The 21329-nt window shown below is 44.1% G+C and overlaps 2 protein-coding genes across 3 annotated transcripts in view; both read left to right on the top strand.

The window, feature by feature from the left end:
- opn4a (opsin 4a (melanopsin)) overlaps window positions 1-17829 on the top strand; it is a 39148-nt gene extending 21319 nt beyond the window's left edge. Inside the window, exons 3-12 of the mRNA XM_084948620.1 lie at window positions 3934-4076; window positions 6076-6209; window positions 6984-7187; window positions 7348-7519; window positions 7597-7773; window positions 8499-8606; window positions 9703-9898; window positions 9973-10137; window positions 11275-11334; window positions 13169-17829. Coding sequence (XP_084804746.1) covers window positions 3934-4076; window positions 6076-6209; window positions 6984-7187; window positions 7348-7519; window positions 7597-7773; window positions 8499-8606; window positions 9703-9898; window positions 9973-10137; window positions 11275-11334; window positions 13169-13339 — 1530 coding nt within the window. The 3' untranslated portion in view covers window positions 13340-17829. The remainder of the gene's footprint in view (window positions 1-3933; window positions 4077-6075; window positions 6210-6983; window positions 7188-7347; window positions 7520-7596; window positions 7774-8498; window positions 8607-9702; window positions 9899-9972; window positions 10138-11274; window positions 11335-13168) is intronic.
- A 1755-nt stretch (window positions 17830-19584) lies between these two features.
- LOC146375413 (LIM domain-binding protein 3-like) overlaps window positions 19585-21329 on the top strand; it is a 36167-nt gene continuing 34422 nt past the window's right edge. For both annotated transcript variants that reach the window (XM_084948494.1, XM_084948492.1), the window contains exon 1: window positions 19585-19675. The gene's annotated coding sequence lies outside the window, so the exon portion shown is untranslated. The remainder of the gene's footprint in view (window positions 19676-21329) is intronic.

The following is a 21329-nucleotide window of genomic DNA, read 5'->3' as shown; positions in this document are numbered from 1 at the left end:
AATGAAAACCACGCTGAGCTGCTGAATTTAGACGTGATTACAGGTGAAGCAGCATCTTCAATGATGATCACTGATAACAGATTTCTGTGACTGCACATGTGGGCAGATGAGCAGTAGATGAACGCATTAGCGTCTCAGTGAGTGCAGGGGAGGATTTCTGCTGTTGCAGCGATCCTCGCTCGGGTGTCGTGGTGAAACTCTGAATCCTCTGTGACGGGCGCGCTCCGCTCCACGGAGTTCATCAGCAGGGAGGATCTGTGGCCTCGCGGCGAAACGGAAACCGCCGACGAGACGGAAAACATTTTCATAATAACGACTCTGAGACTGCAGCAGCATGTAGATTCAAACGTCCCCGCGTGACTTTGCATTTTAACAACGCCTTATCTCTCATTTCAGTAATCCTCCACAGTTTACTGCACTACTTTTGTCTCTGCGGGAACGGATTCAGCTTCGGATTTGTTGATCGGTAAAGACGACGATGTCGCGTCCCAGTGGAAGTCGCCGAAGGAGTCGCAGCGCTCCGGGTGTTCAGACCTCCCAGAAGGAGACTCAAAGCACCGAAACAACAGAGTCTCTAGAGAGTACCAACATACAACGGCTGATTTTACACCATGTCCCAGTGCTGATGGTGAAAACCAGCCGGGACACAAACTTAAATGTTAGTCCCTCACGTCCATGTGCTCGGAACTGTCCGGGATCCACAGTATGTACAATGACAATAAAGGGTCATTCTATTCTATTCTATTCAATCTCTGAAGACGTAAAAATAAATAACAGTCAGGCTGTGACGGTTTCCACGCCTGACCTCCATCAGTCTTCTTCGTTGACCTTTATTCTCCTCGTTGTCGAGGTTTCCTGCTTTTCCCGGCTCGTTTGCTCTTGCGTTCCACCTCACCGGTTGATCCTTGCTGCTACACGGTGTGCTTCAGAGCTGCTTTAACTCCTCATGGATCAGGTTTAACAAGCTGCAGGAAACATCCCTCAGAGGTTTTGAATGATGTTGACATGACATCATCATGACATCATTGGTCAGACCCTCCTGTTCCTCCACATCTCAAAGCTGCTCTGTTAAACTGAGATCTGTGACTGTGGAGCCATCTGAGTGAACTATGACATCAGAGGACGGTTCAGTGAGGTCAGAAAGGGATGGGCGTGGTCAGCAGCAACACTCAGACAGGCCGTGGCCCTCACCACAGCAGCAGGCGGAGCACTGATACAGGCAGGATGGAGCCACACTTTAAACTCTGACTCACAGACCAGGAAACGTTTCTCCATCTTCTGCTGTCCAGGTTCCTGTTCCTGCTACAGGACTGTGCTCTTCTGTCCATCTGCGTCAAGGTTCACAGACGCTCTTCTGCAGACGCTGGTTTTAATGAGTGCTTATTTGAGTTCCCGTTGCCTCACCATCAGCCTGGCCTTTCTGCTCTGACCAACCGCGGCTTATTTCTCCCTTTATTCGCTTTTCTTCATCATCCTGAGGCTCAGTTTGAACTTCAGCAGCTCTTCTTCAATTATGTCCAATGAGCTGCTGGCGTGCTAAGGAGCAGCGGAACAGGTGTACCTAATGAAGTGGCTGGTGAGTGATGGAGGCGTTGCTTTGTGTCATGTTTTGTCATTTTTCCGAGTCTCTGTGTGAGGCAGGCCGTCCGTCCTGAGCTGAACGTTTCCCTTCCTGTCACAACCTGTCAGACGCCATCATCATCGAAGGCGGGGCTCTGAGAACAGCTGATGGTGGATGTGACTGCATTCAGGGGTCACGGCAGGAGACAGGAACCATCGGCGTCACACACGCTGACCTGTGTGTGTCCGTGTCCAAACTGCTTCACGGCTGAAAACAAGCCAAGAATCATTTATACGTTGTTCTGTTCTGCATAATCCATAATCCAAGTTATTCCACTGGATACTCGGGGCCAGAAGTTTGTGGGCAGCTCACACCACTGCTGTGTGTGTCCTCCATCCAAGCCTGTGATTCTGCTAAACACAGGACCTGAATGCATCATGCTGAGTTTACTCTGCAGTGTTTTGTGTGCAGCACACTCAGCATTTATCCCCACTGTGGATGTTTCATCACTGCAGCACGGACTTGTGTCACGTTTCATCCCATTTCTGTGGAGAATGCAGCAATGCCGACTGTGACGCGTCAGCTGCAGTTTACCATGTCGCCGGTTTTTGCCACGTCAGCACGGATCCACCCGTCCTCCAGAATTGGACGCGTGTGGACGCGACCGCTAAACGACTCTTCTTCCACGTTTCTGATAGACGTGTGGCTCATTTCAGTCGGAGACAGAATCTGTTTGCTGCATCTGTCAATCACGGATGACGGTCTTGTGGTAGCCCCACCCACAGATGCTGATGTCACAGGTTCCACCTTTGTACTCATCGGCATGTTAAATGGCGATCGTGAAAGTCTGGCAGTCTGGCGGCAGGAAGTGGTCTCAAACACAGCTTTAATGCTGAGCTTTTATTTTGGAAACAAACTGTTCTGATAAAGAAACAAACATCCAAAAAACCCGACCTCTCAGGAAACACGATAACAGAGACACGGAGCCTCACACAGCTCATCTGCACGTGCACGCATATTACATCACGACATCTTCAGTGTTTCTATTCGTTACAGGACACGCTCACATCTGACGTTTGGGTTGTTCTTCACCACGTGCTCATAAAGGTCCTGAAACAGCCTGAAGATAACTAAACCGAGTCCAACACACAAAACTCAACATCTGCAGCCCTCCCCACACTGTCCTCATCTGTTAACGCCTCTGTGAGGGTTTCTGATTCGCTGCCATCCACAAACACAAACTGAGGCTGTGACACACAAAGATCATCGATTCAGGATCTCGTGAGTTTCTGGGCGGTGTTTCATTCGATTGATTAGGTTTGATTCGTTTCATTAGACTGTCCCTCCGCGGAAAAGGCTCAGTTTGTACACCGAGATGATTTCAGTTCATTCTCGGCTCTGCTTTAAGTTAAGCGCGTCCGTCTCCCTGCCAGAGTCCATCAGGGTTTTAAACAGCTTTATTAAAAGTCCAATAATTCGAGTCGCTCCTCGGGCCAACCTCCAACTCTGATTAGCTGTTCCTGATGTTTCTGCTGGCACTGATCTGAGGCCTGACAGGGAGGAGGCTCAGAGGAGGTTCATTAGAAACAGCGATGGACGCCGCCTGTCAGGAAGGATTTAGGTCGCCGGTTAGTGATTAGTGAAGTCTGTGAGCGTGAAGGCTTTCCTCCGAGTGGAATAACAACATCATCGACAGGAAGGAGTTTCTGACCTTGCGTTCTCTTCTAGTCTTTAGAAACAATCAGTCCTCCAGCTGCAGGTTTAAATCTGTATTTGTGTTTTAAGATCAATCTGAAGAGGACTTTTAGTTGAACAGGAAATGCTTCGTCGTTTTCAGGTGTGTGTTTGTGAGGCTCTTTTGTTTCACACAGGTGCTTTAGACCTCCCAACAAGAAAACCGGGACATTAAACAACGACAGCCTGTCTCTAAATACGACCATCATATCTCAGCCTGTGTCATGGTTCTGTCGTATGTACTTTTTACTGCATTTTCATTTCATTAAACAAAGCTCTTACACTACCTGACATGCAGGGAAGCATTCCACCTTAAAAGCTTCCAGAAGCTGCTGTTCACACATTAACAACGCGTCACAGCGTGTCTTCCTCCCCTCAATCCCAGCTGCTCCAGCAGACCCTGAGCCTGGTTCTGCTGGAGGTTTCTTCCTGTTAAAACGGAGTTTTTCCTTCCCACTGTCGCCAAAGTGCTGCTCATAGGGGGGGGGGGGTCTAGTTGTTGAGGTTTTCTCTGTATTATTGTAGGGTCTTTTTCTTTCTTTTCAGATAGTGACCCCCTGAAGGGAGCAGCTGAAAGTTTCGCAATTGCTTTTGCAGAGGTGTCACGTTCTCTTGTCATTCTGCGTTCGGTCCTGCAGGTGGCGATGGTGCCCGAGGCGCCACGCCCATTCCCCACCGTGGATGTGCCCGACCACGCCCACTACACCATTGGCTCCGTGATTCTCACCATCGGCATCACGGGCATGATTGGGAACTTCCTGGTCATATACGCCTTCAGCAGGTACGCTCATCACCGTGCTGCTTTCAGGTGAAAATGCAGCCTGTGGCCACAAAAACAGTTACTGTTCATTTTATTTTAATCTAAACTTGACTAAAACTCTCACTCATGTATTTATTTGTAACAGCGGTGCTGCACAGTGTCTTATTGCTTTGTGATAACTATAGTAACTTCATGTGTGCATTGTAATATATATATAAGAAGCTTCTACACTGATCAAATGATAATACAGGGTGTCACATGTTAAATCTCAGGTAATCTTCAGATTTGGGTTAATTAGCCGTAGAATAATAGTTGCAAACACAGCATGAAAGCTGAAACAGTTTTTATATGTTTCACAGTCTGAAATTTCTCATCTCTGCCCTCAAACGTCTCCTGTTCAAATGAAATCATATTAGACACGACCGACACTTCTAAAAACTCTCACTTCTACTCTTGGACCTGCTCTGACGTCCAGGATCAGATAAAGAAGGATTATTCTGAACTCTGAGTAATGGAAAGCTGCCTCAGGAGAGTCCAGAATAAATATTTGGAACCTGAAACGACTAAACAGATTTAGCTTTACTTGTTAACAGAGGCTCAACTCAAACTCATCTCATCCAGGATTTCTTTATCTGCTCATTGGCTACAGACAGGCTCACAGGCTTCCAGAAGTCGCCCAGTAAGAAGAAAGTAGGCTTAATGGATGGTCTGAGGGAAAGTATAAGATAGATAAGGAGCAGAGAGTCCAAGAGGAAAAGGATGGAGCTGGAAATGAACGGTCTTTAAAAAGAACGCTGGTATAGTGTTTGAGGATGAAGCGCATGAGCAGCTGCAGAAGCACCGGAGAGAAAGGACGGTCCGTAAGGCTTTAATCAGAGGTTCCTCATGCTGGGATAGGTAGGAAATCAGGACCTCTGTCTGGAACGAGCCGCCGCTCATTTATCGAGCAGCTCTTTTCTTCTTCCATGTCTGCAGAGAAACAATGAGCACAATGATTTCAGGAGTTCCTTTAAGAAGCTTTTCCACCTAAGAAAAATTCGATGTGCGCATCGATCTGCCTGTTCCTTGGATGGGCATCGATCCTTCTTCTGCTAAAATCAGCTGTGGTTTAAGGCGAATGCGTCATTGATTAAACGTTCATGTTCAAGCTGAAGGAGCCCTGAGTGCTCTCCTTCAGACAGACTCAGTCATTACTGAAAAACATCAAACTGTTCAGATTTGGATCATCTGCTCAAAATTCAGTTTTATTTTCTGTAAAAAACAGAATTTCACTAATGTAACAACATTTTTTATCACTTGAGAAACATTGCTAAGCTGAGTCCCATTGTATCGCGCTCTGAATTAGAAATTGTCATTCATGCATTTGGTTCATCTCGTCTGGATTATTGTAATTCTTTGTTTACTTGTTTATGTAAAGCCTCTTTGGAGCATCTGCAAGTCGTTCGTAACGCTGCTGCAAAGCTTCTGACCAAGTCCTCCAAGTACTCCCATGTCACACCCCTGCTGATTCAGCTGCACTGGCTCCCGTTAAATTCAGAAACCAGTTTAAGGTTTTGGCCTTGACTTTCAGGGCTCTGCGTGGACAAGCACCAACATATATCAGTGAACTTTTACATCCATACATTCCCAGCAGGTCCCTGAGGTCATGTGACCAGGGCTTGCTTGCTGTCCAACACACGAGGATGAAAACAAAAGGGGACAAGGCTTTTGTAACTGTGGCCCCCAGATTGTGGAACTGTCTCCCTTTGAGCCTGAGATCTGTGGACTCAGTGGTCGCTTTTAAAAAACAGCTAAAAACTCATCTTTTTAAACTTGTTTTTGGTTGATTTTTATTTTTAGGTTTTAGCTTCTGTGAAGCACTTTGTGATTTTTTATCTTGAAAGGTGCTATATAAATAAAGTTTTATTTACTTACTTACTTACATCACTTAGTTAAAGTTAGCAGTTTGTGGGAGGTTCGAGTATTTTTCATCAGTTTTTCTGTAATTAACAAATTAATTCTGTTTAAAATGTCTTTGCAGGAGTCGCAGCCTGCGCACGCCGCCCAACATGTTCATCATTAATTTGGCCATCACTGACCTCCTGATGTGCATCACCCAGTCACCCATCTTCTTCACCACCAGCATGCACAAGAGGTGGATCTTTGGAGAGAAAGGTACCAACTGCATGGCTCATATTACAGATGATCTCATTACAAATGCTCCAACAGCACAAACACGGACCAGTTCAGGTGAAGCTAACAGACAGCTAGCAGCTACAGCCACCTGTCAGTCAGGCCACGCCCCCTTTTTTCTTTTTTGTAGTTCTTTCTCGGACAGAATACAAAGTTGATTGTAACTATTACAGTTTTTTGCTTTTAAGAGTGTGATCATGATAAAAGTGTTTGTAATGTTGTGATGTTTTCACTGTAAGGAAAGGGGCTGGTTGACCTTGGATGACCCCTAAAAACCTTTAGGGGCACCAGTGAAAATGTTAGCATCACAAACGTAGCGAAGGTGGGGGGGCCAACTTCACTCAGGGTCTGTCTATAAATGCGTACACTGCCCTCTGCTGGATGTAAGTGAAACGACAGAGGCTGGTAACACACATGTTTGTCTTACGGCTTTATTGTTGCGTAGAAACCTCTTGACCAATCTCTGCCTTCCTAAAGATGTTCTTGCCTCTTCACAGGTGTTTTCCTTCACCGTGTCCGACGTGTGACTGAATTTGAGCTTCAGGGTTTAAAATGACTGATTGTTTTATTTTCTATCTGCAGCTTCTTTTCCATTCTTCTCCACCACGGTGTGAACCAGTAACTTTCAGCTCAGAGAGAAGAGCGCTGTGTTTGAGTCGCTCAGAGAGACGCTGAGCGAAGGTGGTTTATTTGTCACAGAAAAGAAGAGAAGTTTAAAGTTCCCGAGCGACTCTAATCCCTCTCTGTTGCCTGCAGGTTGCGAGCTGTATGCTTTCTGTGGCGCTCTGTTTGGGATCTGCTCCATGATCACGATGACGGTGATCGCTATCGACCGTTACTTCGTCATCACGAGGCCTCTCACATCCATTGGAGTGCTGTCTCGGAAGCGGGCCCTCCTCATCCTCGTGGCGGCCTGGGCCTACTCGCTGGGCTGGAGCCTGCCGCCGTTCTTCGGCTGGAGTGAGGACACGTGACACACCACATTTAGAATACTGTATACGACAGCACGTGACAGTAACAGCGTTTATCAGACTGAATAACACTTTAATGTCCAGGCAGACAAAGATCCAGATCAAAACGGCGGTCCAAAGAACAACCTCTCTATGTGTTAACATTTCAGGCGCCTACGTCCCCGAGGGCCTGATGACCTCCTGTACGTGGGACTACATGACCTTCACGCCATCTGTGAGAGCCTACACCATGCTGCTCTTCATCTTCGTTTTCTTCCTGCCTCTCTTCATCATCATCTACTGCTACATCTTCATCTTCCGCGCCATCCGCACCACCAACCAGTCAGTTTGAATCTCAAATGTCTTTCGTTCAGCTGTGCCTGACTTCAGTGACTGACTGAAGCTCGTGTGCGTTTCAGGGCAGTGGGGAAGATTAACGGCAGTGTTCACAGTCACGGCAGCACTCGTGAATCCATGAAGAGTTTCCACCGGCTGCAGAACGAGTGGAAGATGGCGAAGATAGCGCTCATCGTCATCCTGCTCTACGTCATCTCCTGGTCGCCGTACTCCACCGTCGCCCTCACCGCCTTCGCCGGGTAAAACGCTCAAACCTCCACACCTATGAAAACGTGTGTGTCATCTGAGTCGAACTACAACAAAACTCTGAGCTTTGTGTCGCTGGACTTCCTCTGATGGCCACTAGGTGCTGCTCTCTGTCTCTTAGAGAAATGTGGCTCGTTTATTTCCGCTCATTTACATTTTTGTCCACTGCAGCTTTAAAGTTTGAAAGATCTTTGTTAAAAAGTGTTTTCTCATCCAAGCTCATCGCCGAGGCTGGTGAGAAAGAAAGAGTGGCTGACGCTGTAAACGAATTCAGAAAACAAAAAGCTGAAGTCCTAAATGACGAAACATTTTTAAAAAGTAATAATAATATTTAAAAAGCTCCTATTTTGTCAGGTCCTCTTGTTTTGCTTCATATTTTTAAAAATTAAGATACAAAAAGTGACTTTACTGTAACTGAAATGGTAAAAACAATTTGGAGAAGTACTGATCTTAAATACCGGGAGCTGGACAATCAAAGTTTAAGAGGCCTCAAAGAGAAAAGGAGCTGAAGCGAGTTGTTTCAGACTGGGGGGTAGGTGGTGGGGGGGTGGAGCCATTAAGAGATGGCTGAGGTTCAAATTCGACCCGTGAGTCACGCAGAGCTGCTTAGTCCCAGGATACAAACAGAGTGTGAAAGGAGCAGCAGGGCTCGACTGTCTGAACCGATGCTCGTTTAACCCGGCGAGCCCCACATTAACCTGTGTGTTCTGGTTCACAGGTACGCAGACATGTTGACACCCTACATGAACTCTATCCCCGCCATCATCGCCAAGGCCTCGGCCATCCACAACCCCATCATCTACGCCATCACACACCCAAAGTACAGGTAAACCCCATTGCACAGGTAAAAGACTGACTGCAGTCCCAATTCCAAATAAATGTACAGAGTGTAAGCTACAATTATTCATAATGAAACACAGAAAACATATCAGATGTTTAAACTAAGAAAATGTTCAATTTTCAGAAAAATGTGACCTTCGATTTAGTGACACCTGATAGAAACATGTAGCAGCTGATCAGGTTATTTGGCAGCAGGTCCATCACATGATCAGTTTCTAAAACAGGAAGGAGAGAGTTTCTCAGAAGTAAACCTACAAGCTGTGACTCAGTTTCACTGTGAACATCTCATCATCAGCATACTCAGAGAATCAGACGAGTGACCTTCGGGTGCTTTAAAAATCAGTGCACGGGCTGTGAGCAGTTCAGCGTGCCGTCCACACGTGCATCAGTCACTGTGGGACTGGCAGCTGGCACATCTGGACAGGCTCCATCAGTGCTGGAAGGTAGATACTTGTTTTAGAGCCACATCCATCCATCCAGAAGGACTTCATGTTTGAGCAGGACAAAGCTAAATCACAGACTGCATCTAATTCAGCAGCACGGCTTCGTAGGATAAGACTCCGCGGGAGCACGGAAAACATCTGGAGCATCATGAGATCAACAACGGGACGAACCTACGTCCTGACTTTAGTTAGTGAGCATTTGTTAGGTTGTGTCATAGATGTATTTGCTTTTTATTGTATTTCTTTTTATTGTAGCTGTGCTGTTAGCATTTCATCAGGTTCTTCTCTGTTCACTGCGATTACATCTGAGTGAAGCGCTGAATTGGCTTTGAAAGCACCGAGTCGTAAGCTTCTTTCGCACTCTCAGATCAAATAGCTGCTGCTCAGCTAACGTGGGCGTGAACTAAGCTGCTAAATGCTCGCTCACACGTGGTGGCTCAACGCCCGACACCTGACAACAGGAAAACAAAGGCAGGAAAGTGAAAGCACAGAAATTCACTAACCTTCAAAATAAAACAGGAAGTAAGCTGAAAAGGAGACTAAATATCACTCAAATGACTGGACACTGCATTAGCTGCATGAGCCACTGAAGTACTGATCGGTATAGACTCCACACTGACCTTTGACCTCTCTTTGCAGGGTAGCGTTGGCCAAGTACATCCCATGTCTTGGTGTGCTGCTCTGCGTCCGTCCTCGTGACCTCCGCTCGACCAGCAGCAGCTTCGTGTCGACGCGCCGCTCCACTGTGACCAGCCAGACCTCTGACATCAGCAGCCAGTTCAGGCGGCAGAGCACTTTCAAGTCCCGCCTCTCCTCTGCCTCTGACAGCGAATCGGTAAGCTCGAAACGGTTTAATCAGGAAGTTTAAAAAACAGTCAATGTTCAGGAGCGTCCGTTTAACCTCTGCAGGGTCTGACAGACACCGAGGCTGACCTGTCCAGTCTGGGATCCAGACCGGCCAGCCGTCAGGTCTCCTGTGACATCAGCAGAGACACCGCGGAGCTGCCCGACTTCAAACCCTCATCCAGCTTCAAGTCCAAGCTGAAGAGCCACGACTCGGGCATCTTTGAAAAGGTAAACGGAAGATGTAAAATAGTGGATAAACTGTGAAAGTGTCACAGTGTGAGTTTAAAACTGAGAGGATCGAACCGCTGACGCCATCAGGAGGAAACAAGAAGAAAATCCATTCGTTTATTCAAAACTGAGCGCTGTAAATGCTGCAAACACAAAGAGCCGCAGGCTCAAAACAACAAGTCTGAAATCCACAAATAAAACCAGGACAAGCTCAAGAGCGCCCCCTATGGAACAGGAAGTGAACTCACACAGACAGACAATACAATCCAGCCCGGAGGCCTAATATAATGATGACGATGTGAGAACGTGTTTCACGATCACAGCTGCGATAACACGACAGAATAAATATCATTACTAAGGACATACCAGTGTTAGTATGATTCATCTGTAAAATATTAACCACATAATACTACATGTGTTTTATTATATTTAGCAATCGATTTTTAGTCTTTATTTTAAACTTTATTTCATTTAATTGTTTATTATCTTGTGTTTATTATGTTTTAACTTTTTATTACCATTGTATTTTTTTTTTTTATTTTTTTTTTTTTTGCTTTTTAGAATAGAATAGAATAGAATAGAATAGAATAGAACAGAGCTGCTGATACTGGCTGCCAGCTCAGAGCGGCACCGGAAGTTAAATACTTTTTTAAATGTATTGAGCTTTTCTAATCTACAGAGACTACAGACTTATATTCAGCTTTTCATTGAGAATAATTTATTCATTATTTTGAACCTTTATTGTTTTCTGTCTGGATTTTTGCTTTTTGACCTTTTCATCTGTTAAAAAGCAGTTTTATTTGTGTAGATTTTCTGTTCAGTGACATCTCATTTTTACTAAGCTAAGTGACTTTATTTAATTTATGTTTAATGTTTTGGCCTCTGTGAGAATTTGCCAAGACTCAGGATTAATAGATCTTCTCTCATAATAACATATACGTAACAACGGCTGATCTACAATTTTTTAACTTTTCTCAGAGATAGAAAACTTTGCATACATATTTTAAGATTTTAGGATTAAATAGGTGATTTGTACCATTTTCCTTGTGTCTTCATTGTCGTTCATGGTTCATGATGTTGAACTGTTGGTGTTGAGCAGCATGAGTCACAGTATGAGTCCATGTGTTTCTCTTCTAGACGTCCTGTGACACTAAGCTTCCCATGGCAGGAGCAGGTGAACGCAGCAGCAGTTCAAATGTGAGTTTCACAAACAGCTTTTACAGTCACATCTGTTGGTAGAGGTGCAGTAAATGATGTGAAGGTGAAAGCAGGACCCTTTCATTTAATTTATGCTTTTTTTATTTATGTTGTTTTGTAAGCGATTATCTGTATTTAGATGAATTAGGACAAACAATTTTATTCTGATCCAAAGATTTATACAGATCTGAAAATGTGACAACTAGGGATGGGTATCGTTTAGGTTTTATCCGATACCAGTACCAAACCGGTACTTTTGAAACGGTGCCGGTGCTTAAACGGTGCTCAAACCGGTGCTTAAAGAATGGAGAACACAAACTTGTCCAAAAACCTCTCATGTTCAGCTGTTTTTTTGTAAAACGATAACAATGTTAGCCTTTTCTGCAGCTATGGGGCATATATGGTATCACTCTTGGCTGGAAGCAGTGCTTAAACAATGGAAAAAAAAACCCAAACTTTATCCAAAAATCTCTCATGTTTAACTGTTTCCCACTTTTTCTTTGGTCATTTTAGCCTTTTTGGCCAGGGTGAAGGGAGCATCTGCCATCAAACAAGAAGACAGCCGCATGTAACTATGATGGTGTTTGCTAGTTCACCTTACATGCATTAATGTAATAACGTGGTTAGCCTACTCAACGTAAATTACACACGAACAACATTAAGCTACTGACCCAGAGAAGAACGGCTGCTGCTGCATCATCATCCTCATCATTTCTGCTACACTGGCAGGGCTAGGGGCCAGGACTGTACTCTTCAGGTTCTTGGGGGATGTTGCTAACTCCGGGTCCGATAACAGGCACCACACACGCTCGGTGTGAGGTCTCGCAGCAAGCTATCAAATACGGTGCATTTCTCGGCTTTTAAAAAATCAGATTCGAGGTGTTTCCTCCTTTGCACAGTATCACAGTATCAGCTTAAAGACCTTGTTGCAGGCTGCTGAGTTTGCATCTTTTGCTGTGAAGTACAGCCAGACTTTGACCGCTTCGCCTTGGGCATTTTTAATCTGTAGCTCTGCTCTAAAAGAACGTACGTACCTGGCCCCGCCTACTATCCTTGCAAATGTAAAATGATTGGCTGGAATCCAAAGTGTATGACATCTCAGGAAAAAAAGCACCGAAATAAAGCACCGAAATGTGCGCTGCTTTTCGGTCTGGTTACTACCGTTTATGTCAGAACCGGTGCCATCATGGCACCGGATACCGGTACCCATCCCTAGTGACAACAGTGTTGTAATACAAATATTTTCAAAATAATTTCAAATATATATGTTATTAAATGATCTGAATATTGATGAATTAACAAACCATCTGTGCAAATCTGTACGAGAGCACCACGCACGTCCTGCACAGGATTCATCGTTTGGTGGTTTCAGGTTGTTTCTATGAAACAATAAAATCATCCACAGAGACAAACAGTTTGTGTATCAGGCTGTAAACGTGTTTGTTTCTGTTGTAACATGGGAGTCTGTGGGGACGGACTCACTGCTGCCTCCACTGGACACTAGAGAAACTGCAGGTTTTGTTTTTGGCACTTCCGCTTCGGCTTCAGTTGTTGGTTCGGAGGATTGGCTCTCATGAATCAGGGATCCAGTGACCTCTGTTGCAAACAGCTGTTAAACAGCTGTTAAATGATTACCTACAAATTTGCTTTGTGCCGACGACGGCGCTAAAAACCCAGCGGTGGTCATTTAGCACTATCATTGATCCGTGATTGGTTTACGATAGCATGCCTGCCCTCTCAGAGTTCAGCTATTCAGCATCAGCTCGTCAGATGTTTCCGTCTCTAATTCCTCAGTCACATTTGTTTTAAATAACCGTCTTTGTCTCTTTCACAGAACGGTGATTTTACAGATGGTGCAAGAGGCGCACTCTGTCGAATCCCGAGTATCGTCATCACCGCCGAGTCCAGCCCTTTCCTTTCCACGGGACGAAGTGGTTCCCGCACAGCTCGATCGAAGGCGACCAACAGCAGCGGCGGTGGAGGTGCAGGGGCGGGTTCGGCGTAGAGCTCCACCCTCCTCTCCTGTTTAAACACCTGCAGCCATGTGACCACCTAAGGTCCAGGCAGATATTTGGGACTGTGCAGTTCAGAAAAAGCCATCAGCACTCATCAGATTGTAAATCTGCAGGTCGTTTATAGATTTTACCCGATTTGTACCGATACGGATGGAGACAAATTCCAAACCCAACCTGGAGCTGTTTTACCAACGAACAAAAGAGTTTACTTAAAGAGCAGCTTACCTAAAACAGGGTGTTTCCTCTCACTCCGTTTGGTTGTTTTGAGTGAAGGGAAAGCAGCTGCTGTGAGTTGAAATGTTACAGAATTCATATTTTGCATTGAGTTGCTCTTTAAAGAGCTCCTGAAAGCTGAGAGCAGGTCTGATCTTTGATTACACTGCAGCCACACGGACTCTGAGGGTGGAAATGTTCAGTCAGACTGATGAAAATGCCTCTTTAGCCAAGGTCTCCTTTGACAGGTGAGGGTCCCTTTAGAGGTTTTCTGGTGTCTGAGAGGACTTTGAGCTGAGGGAGGAGATTTCTTCATTCTGTGATTCCTCAGTAAACCGTGTGCTTTCCTGCCCTTGGTCTTCTTATGTTTCTCCTTTGCATGTGGATTTCCAGCTCAGACCTCAATGTGACGCCACCGGAGCAAATCATAAAGTTTAAATCATAAAGATGGTTATGTGCATCCCGTCTAACCAAAACTTACTATAAATTCAAGAAATCGCTGACTCAGTGCCAATAAGAACATCTCAGGGCATCGATCTTATACCCACAGTGATTACCGATCGCTGTGGATGTGGCTCTGCACCAAGCAGTTTTTCTGCTCATTTCCAACTTTAAAGTATTTTTTAAATCTTTTTTGTCATTATGAACAGTTTAGAAAAACCACTCCTTTGTATCGGCCTTTAAAGCTGCCCCTCTGTTCATCTTCTATCTGAAATGAGCCATTTTAGCTCCTGTCTCTTTAAGAACACCCCCACCCCATAAACCCACTGTTTCCTGATTGGTCAGCTTCCAGAAACCTAATAAGGGGCAGTAAAAAGAACAGCCATCCAAACCTTCTTTAAGAATAAAAAACATAAAGCTGCTTTTCTTGCCCACAACGTTTTTGGCCTGTATAGTTGTGACTTCTTGAACCACAGCAGTAGGAAAGCTGAAACGATGCTCATTTATTTGTTGTGTAACCAACACTGATATGTTCTAAACTGAGGGGTGTAACTACGAAGAAGATTATTGGGTTAGTGAACTGTGTGGAGCTTAAAGTCATAATTTTCCATGTCACCAACGTGGCTCTTATTTTACAAGCTAAATCACCATGGCAACTGATGCTGAAGACATCACCTGGCCAGGAGCAGGTTATGTTTGAATTTTCAGTTTAAAATTGTCTGGAAGCGCCAAGTTGTCAACGATTCTTTTATTTCTGGCATGTTTTCAGTGTGATATAGATTCTATATCTACTTACAAAGAGCGCTGAATGAAGGAAAAAGTAATGTTGTTGTAATGTTGTGCTTAGAAGTAAACAGCAGCATTGAGCGCGCTCAGACACAAAATCTTTCACTGCAATTCAAATCTCTGTGACACAAATCACCAGATTAATCAGTTTCTCCAATAATCTTCAGATTATTTAGCTGTTATATTTTATGTTCTTTGTAAACATTTAATTTCTTTTTAATAATATTTTACTTACTATTTTATCATCATCATCCTCACTTGATAACATCTCTAAATGGAGCGGGTGGCGCTCACGGGGATCATTTTGTGAAGAAAAAAAAGAGTCACATGATGCACGAATCGTCTTTCTTCAGTTGATAACCTGTTATCTGTTATCTCTGGGGCTTTAGGTTTTGCTGATCCAGCTAAGACAAAGAAAGCCTGGATATGTAGCTTTCCTTCGTAGTACACCCTTCAGGGTTAGTTCACGTTCAACAACCATATCTAAACCAAAAAGTCAACTGCTGTGTTTTAGCTGTAAGTTCTAGTTTTAGTTAAACTCTTCCTTTAAAAAGCTGAATATCAGATTTTCCGGGAAGCCCGATGCCCGACTTGGGGAAAACATGCTGGGACGTCCTTTGCAGTCTCTGTGTTGAGCTCATTGTGGCCTGTACATAGAGTTTATTTCCAGTCAGATTCTTTCGGTGTAATCTCCACGAGTCCTGAGAGGCCTGCAAAAACGCTTTTGTTCTGAAGATATTTTAAGTGTTTTGTGTTTTAAAGTGTTGTTCAGATCATTTCGTTCTGTTTCTGCGGCTTCCTTTCCTTTATTTAACTAAAGGCGTACTTTGCTGAAGCGCAGTGTCGTGGAATGTGACTGTGATATTTTTATAGTGTTTAAAAGAGAAAATCATGTCGATAATAGCGCAGCTCTTGGTCATGTCTGTTTGAGCTCCTCAGCTGTTCCCTAAACTTTACCTGAATGTTTCTTTAAAAAGATAAAGCTCATGGTGCTTTTCCTGTTGGGACGAAAGCTTGAAGCAAACCATCAAACTCACTGGTTAAAACGGGTTTAACAAAACAAGATCGGACTGATAAAGCTGAAGCAGTGTGTTTTAGCAAGTATAGCAGTTTAATGCTGCTAACACACATGAGCTGTTAGCTTGTGTTGTACTACCAATCTTCTGTACATGCTAACTGTTAGCATCTACAGCTTCAGAGGTGACTAAACTCCAACATTAATCTGAATCAGTTTCATAAAAGTTGCAGGTTAAAACCGTTTGTTACACCAGCAAGTGTGAGCACGTCTATAAAAGCAGACGGTTTGGCAGTTTGCAGATATGGGCTGCAGAGAAACTGCAAAAATCACAAGATACAGGCCTCAATAGCAGGTTAAAGGTTAAAGTTCATGACAGCTCAGTTAGATACACACTGAACGGGTGCGGCTCGCTTGGAAGGGTTAGAGTTCAGAGAGCTGAGCATGAATGAGATGAAGCGACGCTGTAAAGACGAGTGGGACAAAACTGCTCCACAGTGATGTGACAGACGCATGGAGTCACACAGAAACATCACCGCAACTCAGAAGGAGGAGCTACACGCCGCTGAATCAGGGGGCGGAGTTAGACTTTCACACTGCAGTTAGTTTAGTTTATCTTTAATAGATACTAACATGATGTAACGTGCCACATGCTTTTGTTCACCGGAGGCTGAATCTAATTATTTTAAGACCTGATCAGGACCAGATGATTTCTCATGTCCTGATATATGAAAATCCTAAAAAACATTTCTGCATCCAAACGTCACAAAAAAGCCAATAAACTGAAAGAGATGTACAAAAACATGGAGCACGGTTATAACTCTGAATATTGGAAAAAGTAAATACCACCATCATAGTGGACATGATGCAAAAACAGCAGTCACACGGGAAACTGTGGATTCCCTGTGACTGGTTGGAGTCCGGTTGCTGGTTGGTGGAGGTGAAATCAGTCATAAAGACGATGCCACACCAGGGACCTCCCGTGATTGCTTTGGACATTAGCAGGTTGCCACTGTCAGCTGTAGTTTGTGTGGAGGACGCTGACTTGTCTACAACTACACAAACAGGAAATGAGGAAGTGGTACTCTATCCGGTCTTTAAGTGATGAAGGATGGACCCTGCTTCCAAACTACTCTGTGTTTATTAAGGCTGTTGTATTTTTAACATGTTTTGTATTTTGTTCCATTCAATCTGAACAAAAACAGTCAGTGACCACTGTCGGCCTCTCTCGGGTTTTATTACCACTGTTCATTTTAAAGCTCAGTTTACGATGTAACTACAGCCCAGCAGCAGTATATTAATGACTAACCTCGTATTGTGAATAACTTCTAACTCCGTTAAATGTAATAAATCCTGTTTTCATGGATGTTAAACGTCATTGTTACACCTGGTAAAGCAGCAACACTGAAAGAATTTCAACAGTTTGTGACTCTCAGTGATGCCGCAGCGTTCGTTTGACTTTGGGACCTGAAGCAGAGTTTGGATCTGGAAACGGCGAATGACGTCAGACTTAAAGACGGGATAGTTTCACTTAGAGAGGCGACTGTTTGAGGACATCGGCATCTGTCAGTGATCAAAGCAGTCGGGGGTTTTCACCAGCTGGTCGGGGTCGCACATTTTTCTGAGCGTCTAGTTTCCAGGGGTCACACACGCCTCTGTAGGCCTGTGACATGACCCCGCAGTGTCAGTGTCCAAAATGGCAGAGGGTCATGTGATGAGCAGTCACATGACTACAGAACCAGAATAGGAGGCTATTTTCTGTCAAAGTGTGTGGAAGAGCTTTCACTTCTCTAACTGATGCTTCAGCTGGTACAGATTTAGTCAGCAACACTGTTTTCTAGCTGCTGGGGGTCTTTGCTGCCCCCCCACACACACACACACACACACACACACAGATGTTTGATTTGTTGTGTTAAACTTCCTGTTCTGATGAAGCGATGTTGGAGAGCGGGCAGAGCAGTTACTGTGGATCATTTATTTCAGTGTTGCTTTATTTTTCTAAATAAAATCTGTCATTCACCGTGATGCTCCGCCTCCTTTGTACCCCATCACCATAGAGACACGTCACACAGCCAGGCCAGAGCTGTCAGTTTTCATATCAGCCATTTAATTTAATCAGTTTAATTAAACAGTTTTTCTTTAAATTTACAACTTTAATCTAAGAGTAAATGATTCGTTATCACCATCACATGCAGTCCCTTATATTCTCAGGTCCTAAAATACCTTCATACTTTAATACAGCTTTTAAAATGTAACTTAATATAATTTAAATGAATTTTTCAACTTGTTATTATAGTGTTAAAAATGTGATTTCTGGTATTTGATAATAAATGTAAGCTATTATAAATGACGTGTTTCCCTATAATGCCACAAACATATCACTCATGAGCAGAGATGGGCAGTAACGCGTTATACATTACTGTAATCCGATTACTGTTTTCAAGTAACGAGTAAAGTAAGGGATTACTATTGCAAAAAAGGTAATTAGATTACTGTTACTTTCCCGTAAGCACGCGATGTTACTGCGTTACTAAAACCGCGAGAGGACTTTGAGTGTCTCATGACAGTGATGTAAGCGAGCGCGACGTTCATGACAACAGCTGTGTGCAGATCAACATGAGTGCGGCAGAGAGTATGAGCGTGCAGCGTTTAAAGCGTGGAAGTACTGACCTTACTTTGAGTTTGATTCTGTAAAAAGTGACAAAAACATTAGTGTCTGCTGTTCACTGCGTGGGAAGAAAACTTCTTTTTACAGCGAAAAAAAACCCCTAAACTTCTGAGCAAGCACCGAGCAGCTACCAGGGAATGTGACATTCACAGAGAAGCTTCCACTGACCGCTGCGGCTCACCTGCACCAGGGAAACCTCCGCCTGCCCCACTCCTGCTTTACAGGTGAAAATAGAGCAACAGGACCGCTGAGTCTTTGATTTTATTTATTTTCTGCTGTGTTTCACTTGTATCTATTTGAAAGAGTGAGTGTAAACACAAATATATATATATATATATTTTATGTGCTGGAATTTGCAGAAAATAGGTTTAAATGTTAAACAAATTTCTTCCAGTCAGAGAATGTTGCATATAATTTAATGTTTGCTTGATGCATAAAGTTAAAAGATTAAAACTAATAAAACAAATTTTAAAACGAGAGTTTTCCATCATTGATTTGTATGATGGATTATGCTGAAAAAGTAGAATTGGGCTGAAAGATCTATCGCTTTATCACCTATTCAGGTTGTTACTTTAAAAAGTAACTAAGTAACTAATTACTTTTGAAAATAAGTAATCAGTAAAGTAACAGTATTACTTTTTGGGGGAAGTAATCAGTAATTAGTTACTGATTGTTTTTTTCAGGTAACGTGACCAACACTGCTCATGAGTGATATAAAACATTCCCGTCACAGGGTCTCTGTTATACAGCCTGTGTTTAACGCTGCACACATTAAACATGTACTTACCACAGAAATGTGATGAATACACTTCACAGGCCTATAAAAACTAGACTGATTATAATGAAGGTATAATAATACAAAACAGGTCATTTCTTTAATTTCTTTAGTCCCTTCATAATCCCGTTCAGTGTATTTGCTCGTTTCTTTACGGATATAATTAAATAGATGAACATGGACGCAGAGTGACGCGTTTGGCTCCGGATGCTCCTGTTTTCTGTGTTTACCTGGAGCTCTGCGCGGATTCAGGTGCCTCCTGCCTCTTTAAATAAAATCCTGCTAATGAAAATCCGCTGTTAACACCCCCTCCTGCCCTCCTCCTGCCCCCGGCCTCCCTGCTGCTCTGTGCCCGAGGAGCGGAGCAGGATCCCGTGATCGCGGCAGGCCACTCCGCTCGGTGTGTCGGAGCTGCACAGCGACGGCAGGTACCCGCCTCTCAGACCCTTTCCTCCCGTCTCCACCCTCTGCTTTCTACTCTTTAATCTTCCTTCTCCACCTCCTGCATCACCACCACAACCGGCAACAAGTCGCACCGCCCGCCGGCTCGCAGCTGCTGCGGCCGGTCACACCGACAGCTTCTCCCGGCTCACCGGGTCGGTGGGTGGGGTCAGCTCTCAGGTATGGCAGAAGAGGAGCCTGAAGCCTCACCTGGTGGGTTTTACTTATTCTGAGGGTGTGCGTTGGGTTCTGTGCGCCGAGCTGGGCGGAGCAGAGAGCAGGTGGGCGGTGTCAGTCTGCAGACCACCTGAGAGCAGAAACCGGAAGCGTCGAGTTTAGGAAGAGTAATAACGACTTTGTGACGTCTGAGGCTTTTATTGGACTCAGATTTTAGAGCTTCATTTTCTTGTTACGTTTGTTTGTGAGTTTGTCTTCACAAACAGGATGTAGCTGATGTTTACAGACACAGCAGGCTGTAACTCACCAGCTGACCTTTCATGTAAAGAGGCAGCTCCATTAAGAAGCTGTTTAAAATGACAAACTATTCACACATGCTCAGAGGTCAGCTGTGGTACTAAGCTGGGGGGGGATCAGTATCACTGCTGTGGCTGTGGATGGTTTCCCCTCTGCTCTCGCCTCATGCCTTCAGGTTGACTCAGTTTGTGTTTTAAACTCCTCGCTGAGGGTCAGCAGGGTTCGCTTTACACGTCCCTGCAGTGCTGATCCACAAAGCTTCATTTTAGTTCTGAGTAACAGAAGCCAGGCCTGCACATTAAACCCACAGCTCCTTATTTCTGGCTTAACCACAGACTGTATATAAAAGATGGGCACAGCAATTCGTTTCTGAACTCTAACTTTGAAGCAGCCACAAAATGATCCACAGAGACCAAACAGTTTGTGTATCAGGCTCTAAATAATGTTTGTTTGTGCTGGAAAGTTTTAACATGGGAGTCTATGGAGACTGACTCACTGCTGCCTCTGCTGGACGCCAGAGGAACTGCAGCTTTTGGTGTTTCTCAGTGTTGGTTTAAACATTTACACTCCTAACTTAGACCCTGAAAAACCATTGAGCATGCGTTCCTTTTATGGATAAATAAGCCATCTTTTCTGACGCGTTTACGTGGATAACACTCATTGCAGTTTGTCAGTGAGATTTTAGAAAAACCACCAGCATTAGTGTGAACTAACTTGGCAGAGCTCTTTTAGAGAACACGTTTCATTTTTAAACCTTATATTTCTTTAAAATCGCAGAACAATCCAAAAACTGGCTTTTCTAATGATTCCATTTCTTATGTCCCCCTCATCAGTTTCACTCCTTCACTTCCTGTTTGCTCTGCACATGTGCAGGAGCGCTTTCTGCAGCAGGTCACAATGATATTAATGCACAGCAGCTAACAGTAGTTTAATTATGTTACTCACATGTTTGTGATGATTGTTATGAGTCAGGACCAATGTTCCCTCTAATTTTTCACGTGTCTGAGCGAACACACAAACTCCCTGAGCGTCACTTGGACCACTGTGAGCAACAGCAGACGTGTGCACTGTGGTCACACCAGCATCGAATCCATCCAAGTTACATGTTTATTAAAATAATCAAATTACAGCATTTACATTTCTGTTAGACTACTTTTAATTAACTGC

This window comes from Perissodus microlepis, chromosome 13, assembly GCF_051167445.1.
Source record: "Perissodus microlepis isolate ML-2025 ecotype Zambia chromosome 13, ASM5116744v1, whole genome shotgun sequence".
NCBI classification, from domain to species: domain Eukaryota; kingdom Metazoa; phylum Chordata; class Actinopteri; order Cichliformes; family Cichlidae; genus Perissodus; species Perissodus microlepis.
This window is presented reverse-complemented; position numbering and strand designations above follow the sequence as displayed.